This window comes from Sebastes umbrosus, chromosome 1, assembly GCF_015220745.1.
Source record: "Sebastes umbrosus isolate fSebUmb1 chromosome 1, fSebUmb1.pri, whole genome shotgun sequence".
Classification (NCBI taxonomy): domain Eukaryota; kingdom Metazoa; phylum Chordata; class Actinopteri; order Perciformes; family Sebastidae; genus Sebastes; species Sebastes umbrosus.
Window position 1 is genome coordinate 27,854,105 of NC_051269.1, and position 9,181 is coordinate 27,863,285.

The following is a 9,181-nucleotide window of genomic DNA, read 5'->3' on the forward strand; positions in this document are numbered from 1 at the left end:
AGGGATATAAACCTTTAAAAAAATCACTATGAGACATGGTCCCTCCAAAGTGGCACGACCAACCCCCTGGCTCATGGACTACTACATGTAACTTTGATTCATAAAATGTAGACACAGCTCTTCATGCTTTGCTGTTGCTAGAGACTGCCCTCTTCTGGTGGAAGCTTGTTACAGTAAGACCTTTTTCTATTTTTTCAGTCACTTGTAAACATGGATATAAAATATGAAATATAAATCTGAAATCCATCAGTAACACTCACTCACAGTTGATGAGACACGTCATACAGAAAATGGGTTTATTTGTAATACAGCAGGATTTTGTTTGTTGTCTTACATCACATACAGATGTCCCCTTGCATTCAGCATTGAAACATGGTCTTCACCGTTTTTAAATCTACTTGTGTAACTATAACGGTACAGAATGAATCATCAGAAGTTTTTTTTGTTTGTTTGTTTGTTTTTGTTCATACTGATTCTCATTGTTTATCACAGACACAGTCTACATCAAAGTTTCTTTACACCCCAAAGAAAAAGCAAAGAAATCTACCACCAAATATGAATCAAGTAAACAAAAAGACAAAACCTTTGCCTGATCATCTTGTATTGTGGTGCAAAAACCTGCCTTCTGAGGGCTTAGAGAAATACATCTGTAAATCATTCTTTATAGATAAATATATGTGACTCGAAATCAGAAACAAACGAGCTGAGAGGAAATCAATTAGAAGTCATCACTAAATATAAGGCCACAAAACCCAAATGATTTAACATACAGTATATGCTGAATTTGAACAAAGCACTCATAACCTGGTGGAGTGGATTTACAGTGTGTTGTACTGTCACTGGTGTATGAGTAGTAGTACCCATGTATGGCACATAAGAAGTTGTTTTATTGTCTGTGGATTCTGCTGGTATCAGTGGTGACGCAGGAACTCGTCTGCTGTTCAGAAGCGAGTTCGTGGATGTGCTGATGATTGAACTGATCTGCTTACCCTGCTTTCTTTCACATAATTATCACCGAAATAAAAGGAATATAGCATGTCAAATAAATATTACAGCCATTTATAGATTCATCAACAATATTCACATTCAGTAACACAAAGTTATCATCCCCCCGATATGCAAGTCCGAGACAAAAACACACGAAGCGAGAGCAACCTGATGCAGTTTGAGTACTCATATGGACACATGAAGGCAGCAGGTCATGTGTGTTGTGTTTTGTATACTGCTTTCACATTAAAAAAGACCATAAAGCTGACTATACTATATTTAGCGCATGTTGACAACTAAATGCAGAAGTTGGTGGTTGGGTTAGTTTCTGCATCCTACTGTAAACAGCACCAGAACACGATGGGGTCAAAAACCTACAAACAGCGTCAACATGCATGCAGCTCCGAGGATGGAAAACTATGCAACAATGTCAGCAAGATCTACCAGGATGCATGCAGCTCAGGCGGTCGAGAACGCGTTGTTAAAATATTTAAAAAGGGCGGCTTCAACGCTGTGGGTTGCCACGCGGGGGGTAGAAACGCACCACAGATATCAAAAGGTTTCCAAAATGAGGCAGTAAGAGGACGTGTGACAGGGGAAACTTCCGTCCTGTTGTCTTTTTCATGATTAATACTGACAGTATGTGAGCACGCTCACACACATGTACACACTTGGTCTGAGTATCAAAGGGCCTCAGCATTGCTCACAAATTAAAACGGTGACATGAATCTGCCAGCTGTGATTGTTCCCAAAACATGGCTCCGTTAGGAAAAAAAATACAAAACAAAAACAGGAAGTGCAACTGACACAGAACAGTTCTCTGTATGAAAGACATATATCAACAAAAAGTAAGTCATATCGGACTCATTGCTGACTCAGCGGAGTCACACATGACTTGGTACAGCACCTAGAGACGAACATACAGTACATTGCACCTAAGGACAAGAGGTGGACACAGGAAAAGCAAGTGTCTGCTGTGAGTGCTTACGGTTAGTGTGCATTTGTGTGGTTAAATATGAAGTAAATCTGTTTTTAATAAGCGCTGAAAACTATTAGGAACCTCAACAGACTGAAAATGAAAGCCTAAAATCTCCCCCAAAAGTACCCAGAATCTTGCTTCTCACCTATTGATCAGAACCCCTGTACCTAACTTACGCCCCCATTCCCCAAAACAAATAAAAAAGTTGGACGGATGTGGCTGCTTGTTCCAGTTTTCTTCTTACTTCTTGTTCTTGAGTTGATTGGCCAGCCAATCAAGACCCTCGTAGAGGCCGTCGCCGCTGGTGGCGCAGGTGGCCTGGATGTACCAGTTACGGTGACGCAGGGAGTGTAAGCCCAGCTTGTCTGTGATCTCGGCGGCATTCATGGCGTTCGGTAAATCCTGTCAGAGACACGAGAGTTCAGTGAGGAAGAGTGATCAGCGATGAGGCTTTTGTGTGACCCTAAAGACAATTAGTATTAAACTAAATTGTTTAAAAAATCGCCAACTATTTTGATAATCGATTAATCAGTTTGAGTAATTTGTTTATGAAATAAAGTCAAAATTCTCTGATTCCAGCTTCTTAAATGTGAATATTTTCTGGTTTCTTTACTCCTCTATGACAGTAAACGAAATATCTTTGAGTCGTGGACAAAACAAGACATTTGAAGACGTCATCTTGGGCTTTGGGAAACACTGATCGAAATTTTTCAAAATGTTCTGACATTTTATAGACCAAACATCTAATCGATTAATCGAGAAAATGATCAGTCACATTAATGGATGATGAGAATGATCATTAGTTGCAGCCCTTCTTTTATGCATATCTGAAGTAAATTAAGTGATTATTCAATTGACACCAATTGTTTTGATATTTTTTTCCATGAAATAGGCCAAACATTCTCTGGTTCCAGCTTTTTCAATGTGAAGATTTGCTGCTTTTCTTTGTCATATATGATATAAATTAAATATCAAAACAAGCAGTTTGTAGTTGTCACCTTGAGCTCTGTGAAATTGTTGAGGGCATTTTGTAGGTTGTAAACTACCCTAAAATATAAGACCTTCCACGACTTTCTGTGTTTCCTGCCTTTAGACGGCTTTTAATGTGAAGAATGCAGGCCAGTTGTTCCGAGAAAATCCAACGAATGTGATGTCAAGCGCGCTCGCAAGTGCCTTTACTCTCTTCAGCTCCGTTACAAGGCTAACAGTGTGAAACCATGGCTAAAGTTCAGTTGGAAATGGAGTCCGCTAACGCCAACAAACGACCAGCCCCTACCACAACTCAGACTCCAACACAAACTCCACGGAAGCACAAAAAACACAAAGTTATATCTGGTGACGCCCGTCTTGCAAATCAGGAATGTGACCGACGTCAGGTGAATTCTAAGATCAATAATGCCTTTGAATTTAGATCACAAATAATTACATCAGCTTGAGGTAGAATTTTATCTGAAGGATACTAAGAGGTGGGTTAATGAGGGTTGATGCTCCACTACATCCCTCATTTCTATGTACAGTATATATGTGCAGAGCAGTTATGGTTTCTTGCCTGTTTGTTGGCAAACACAAGGAGGACTGCATCTCTCAGTTCGTCCTCAGCCAGCATCCTCATCAGCTCCTCTCGTGCTTCGTTCACGCGCTCTCTGTCGTTACTGTCCACCACGAAGATTAGACCTGAAAAAGCAAAAGGAACAAACAAAATGTGTTTTTTCCTGAAGAAGAAGAAGAGGAAAGTTGCCGGGGTTACCCTGTGATTAGCTCGTCTCACCCTGTGTGTTCTGAAAGTAGTGTCTCCAGAGGGGGCGGATCTTGTCCTGCCCGCCCACGTCCCACACAGTGAAGCTGATGTTCTTGTACTCCACCGTCTCCACGTTAAACCCTAAAAATAAGAGCAGAGAAACACAATGTGTAAAACAAACCTAGTGGTCCACTCTTTAGTGTGCATGACAAACCTTAAACCTGCAGTAGGCAGAATATTTTTTTGCATCATTGGGCAAAAATTCCATATTAACCTTTCAGCATATTGTAATTTAAGTGTTCTGAGAGAAAACTAGACTTCTGCACCTCCTCATGGCTCTGTTTTCAGGCTTTAAAAAATCTAGCCCGTGACTGGAGACTATGGCCAATCACAGGTAGGGATGTGCATTCCAAGCAAAAATACTATTCGAAATCACTGGGAATTAGTCGATTATTATTCGAAAATCGCCGCATAACCACCAGCTGGTGAGCGGTGCTTGGTATTTCCTCAACTGATCTCAACATGGCTGCCGGGTCACAAACTTTCTCATTTTACAGCTAAACAGTGCACTACAAGATGTTTCTGAAAACATTTGAGGCGAGAAATAGGCATTACAGTAACAGAATATTGATTCATATTTGATCAGCGCTGCCTAGTTTGACCGTTTGATCAGAGTTTACAAGTGATTGACAGCTGGTCAGAGACGGAAAGGCTCCAGCTCGGCTCTGATTGGTTGTTTTCTTCCAGTCTGTTCAATCTTGAAGATGCCATTAGGAGCACCGGAGGACACAGAGGCACATGATTTTTTTCAGATTACCTGTCTCATGTACTACTGTCAGGATATAGTGACCGTTTTATAAACATAACTTTTTAAAATCATATTTCCTCCATTTTTACCCACTTCAGCTTTAATATTATGTTGACTGTGCACCTACCAATGGTCGGGATGGTGGTGACTATTTCCCCCAGTTTGAGCTTGTAGAGGATTGTTGTTTTTCCCGCAGCATCGAGTCCCACCATCAAGATCCTCATCTCCTTCTTCCCTATGAGGCTCTTCAGCAAATTCCCGAAAATGTTCCCCATGATTCAGATGAAGTTCTTAAACTTCAGTGTATGGCTACAATCGTGATTACAGATGCCTTTCTGTGGAGTTTCACTTGTCCAGCAGGGATAGATTATAAAGGAGGGCTGAAAAGAAACAGAACAAATAACCATTATTTTTATGTGTGTTGCTAATATTGCGAGGTAAACATCAAATCAAGGTCTAAATCACAAACATGTTGAATAAAAGAGAAGATTATTAATAAGCTAAACTGTCTGTAAGGCCGTTGTTAAACTACAATCACGGGAATGCTCCAGCTCACCTTCGTTTTCTCTTCTGAAAAGACTGCACCACCCTGCTGCCAGATACTCTCACTTCTACATGCACACCCCAAGACAGGTGCAAGCTATGCTAATTGCCCTCAGTCATCATCACAGAGAGGGCGAAGGAGAAGCATGTCAGTGCCATGACTCCAGGCTGCAGCACAATCTGTTCAGAACCCTTTTTTCTCTTTCAAATGGTATCCTGCAACAACGCCAAGCCCTCAGAGCACATGCAAAATGTCCTACATTACCAGGCCTGGCTGGAACACATTCAGTTCAACTCCAACCACAAAGCCACCTGGACTAAATAAAGCAGGGACAGAAGAACACGATTTTCACGAGTCTGCAGTCTAGTTGTATTTTCAGAATATTGTAAGAGGCCAAAAATGTTTTGCAGATATAGTTGTCAATGGAGCATAGGAGGAAAATACTATTCCAGTGTAACAGGAGAGACTTCAGAGACCAGGTCCAATGCACACTGAACAACATGGATTAAAATCAATCAACTTTATTAAAAGACTAACGTTTCAATGCCAACTGTGTCTTCATCAGAGGACTCTGTGTGCTTTGGACCTGGTCTCTGAAGTCTCTCCTGTTACAAGATTGCCCTATTCTGTGAGTACCGGACAGGCCTACTATTCTTTGTGAAATGGCTGAAGCGCGTTTAAGCTCCTTTTCTTCACTATTCCAGTGTCCAATCTTAAGGTAGAGGTGCACAAGCTCAAAGGTCCACTTACCAGCTTTCTGAGCTTTCAACCACATACTACTAGCCTGATGATCAGATTGATTTCATTTCAATTAATTTGTTCTTTTAATTTTCACTATTTGAAGTGTTGAACAGATTGGACATCATTCAGAGGTCTAGAACCAGGCTTGTATCTTGTGGTTTATGCATTTATGTTCAGGGCCGGCTTAAGGCACAGGCCATATAGACAATCGCCAGGGTGCTACGTTCTCGGGGGCGCTGGTCGCCATCTAAAAAAAAAAAAAGAAATACCGGTAGGCGCCCTTCCTCATTTTCTGAATTGAGGTAACAAATGAACAAATAAAGAAATAAAGAAATGCACTTTTGACCCCTTTTAAAAGTGTAAACTATAGTGAAACTGACTAAACACTTTTAAGACAACAATATCACCATTGGACCAATTCATCCATCCATCCATTATCTGTAACCACTTATCCTATTCAGGGTCGCCAGCTGAAATTGGGCGAAGGCGGGTACACCCTGGACAGGTCGCCAGACTTGCCAGACTTGCCTGTGAGGTGACAGTGCTAACCACCGCACCATCAGGGACCAATTGTTTATTTATATTATAATATGGGCTGTCAATCGATTCAAATATTTAATTGTGATTAATCCCATGATTGTCCATAGTTAATCGTGATAAATCGAAATTAATCACACATTTTTTTAATCTTTTCAAAATGTACCTTAAAGGGAGATTTGTCAGGTATTTAATACTCTTATCAACATGGGAGTGGACAAATATGCTGCTTTACAAAAATGTATGTATATATTTATAATTGGAAATCAATTAACAACACAAAACAATGACAAATATTGTTCAGAAACCCTCACAGGTACTGCATTTAGCATAAAACAATATGCTCAAATCATAACATGGCAAACTGCAGCCCAACAGGGAACAACAGCTGTCAGTGTGTCAGTGTGCTGACTTGACTATGACTTGCCCAGGACTGCATGTGATTATCATAAAGTGGGCATGTCTTTAAAGGGGAGACTCGCGGGTATCCATAGAACCCATTTTCATTCACATATCTTGAGGTCGGAGGTTAAGAGACCCCTTTGAAAACCAGTTTCTCCTCGCCAAAACTTAGCTTAAGTTTGGAGCGTTATTTAGCCTCCTTCCCGACAAGCTAGTATGAAATGGTTGGATTCTGGAGGTTTAACCCTAACCCTATAGCCCTATAGAGCTCCAAATCCGAATTACGGGCTATAGCCGGCTCTGTTTATGTTGCTTTTCAACACAGCACATTTTCAACAGAAAACAATGCAAAGTGATGTGTTATAAGTGATATAAATGTTCCCAACTAATGTCTTCTAAATGTACAAATATACCTCTGGACATTGTGGTATATTGTAGGGTATAGGTGCTATGTGAAATGTCATAGTCAGGGTCTGAAATTAACCTTTTTCCTCACCTGCCACTGTGGCAGGTCACTGAACATTTCTACCGGCCACCCAATTTTTGTCAATTGTCTGCCACTTCTGAAATCTAGGTAGAACGCTTTAAAATTGTGAACACTGAGTCAGTGGTACCAGACTGTAGAATTATGGAATATATCATGTTACCTTAATCCATGACTACTGTATATTTAATTCAGGCTTTAGAATTAAGGAAAACCTGTCTGCCATGGTGGCAGGCGACCTGCATTTGTTACCTGCCACAGCCAACATTTACCCTGTATTTGGCAGGTGGCAGGTGCTAATTTCATTCCCTGGTCATAGTAAATGCACATACTGAATTATAAAGTATGTGCACACAAGCTATATGTCACAATGGGGGGAAAGATCCTTATCATGTGCATTGACTTGATCATCAGGGATTCAGAGACTCAAATAAAGTGATAAATAGAAGATAAAATAGAAGTAGTCAGTAGATATAGGGCTAGTTGCAGCCCTGCAACACCAGTGAGGGATTCAGAGACTCAAATGAAGTGATAAATAGAAGATAAATAGATGATAAGATAGAAGTAGTCAGTAGATATAAGGCTATAGTTGTATTCAGAGACTCAAATAAAGTGGATAAATAGAAGATAAGATAGAAGTAGTCAGTAGATATAGGGCTATAGTTGCAGCCCTGTCCATGGTGCTGAAGAGGATCACCACTATGATCTCCACACATTGTCACCAGAGTGACTCCTATCCTCCTCTCACTGCTTTGGTTTACAGGTTTTACATATTATGAACTCTTATATTGTGTGGTTTATGTGTGAGCAGCAGGGCCACGATGTGCCGACGGCCTCATCATGTTAACTCAGCTCTGAGGTGACTCAGGTTAGCCGTTAGGATGCTAGCTGCTATATGGTAGCTAGGTAACCTATACGGTAGCTAGGTAACCTGTATGGTAGCTAGGTAACGGTACGGCTATCCTGCCGTTAGTAGCCGTTAGTAGCCGTTAACATCGGCCCCTGAACATCTCTCCGCTTTACTTGAAGATTCACACTGAATTTCAGCCACCAATCTTGATAGTTTCTTCATTATCTAATATGTTGTAAGCTCGTTTGTCAGTCTAGTTTAGTTTTATGCTGTATCAATGAGATGTAACGGTAGTTAGCGTCTATCTGCGGTCCTGATCCTCCTCATTCATCCCCCCGCTGTCCGCTATCAGCTCCTCCTCAGCGGGCATCCTGCTGCCAGAGAGCCGCCCGACGCTGCTACCAGCCGGACAACACGGAGGCAACACACCGGTATTTAATCAACCTGCTGGGATATATATATTGTCGGTTTCAGTGGTGGTGTTGGTGGTGTTGGTGGCAGCATCCTCACTTACCTGAGCCGAGGAGTCCTCTACTAAACGTCTCACGGTATGTTCCGGAGGGGCGGGCGGACAACTCAGCAGTAAACGAGATCTCGCGAGATTTGAAGTGAGATCTCAGTATAGAGATTTGTTGTTACACATTTACAAATCTGATTAGACACACACACACTGAGATACAGTTAAACAACTCTACACACACATTATGCAGATTGTTTTCATGCTACTTCTTTTTGGTTTCATTTACAGAAGAACTTCTCAAAACAGTTTAAAAAAGATATCATACTAACAAAGATTGAGACTCATTTTTAACAATTTTAGGCAGATGAAATTTGCATAATTAATTTGATTAATATATAAATAATACATAAATATTAATAAATATATATTAATATAATACATAAATATTATAAATATTAATAAATATTTATAATTCGATTAATATCTTAGCAAAATATTATATCCATCAAATGATATTGCTTAAAAGAATACCCTACTTTTAGTTATTTTTAATTACTGATTTTAAAACATATTTGAAAAGATTTCTAAGTTTGCAAAAACTATTAGATAATTTAGACATTTTTTATTTAATTTTCATTAACCTTTATTTAA

The 9,181-nt window shown here is 40.2% G+C and overlaps 1 protein-coding gene across 1 annotated transcript; it reads right to left on the bottom strand.

Moving 5' to 3' along the window:
• Positions 1-282: 282 nt before the first annotated feature.
• LOC119494739 (ADP-ribosylation factor 3) lies at positions 283-8,719 on the bottom strand. Its single transcript, XM_037780862.1, has 5 exons — positions 8,585-8,719; positions 4,640-4,892; positions 3,735-3,845; positions 3,516-3,640; positions 283-2,368 (listed from the first exon to the last, which is right to left on the bottom strand). Exons 2-5 carry the CDS (start codon positions 4,785-4,787, stop codon positions 2,207-2,209), a joined length of 546 nt encoding a protein of 181 aa, XP_037636790.1. The 5' UTR covers positions 4,788-4,892; positions 8,585-8,719; the 3' UTR covers positions 283-2,206.
• Positions 8,720-9,181: the final 462 nt, after the last annotated feature.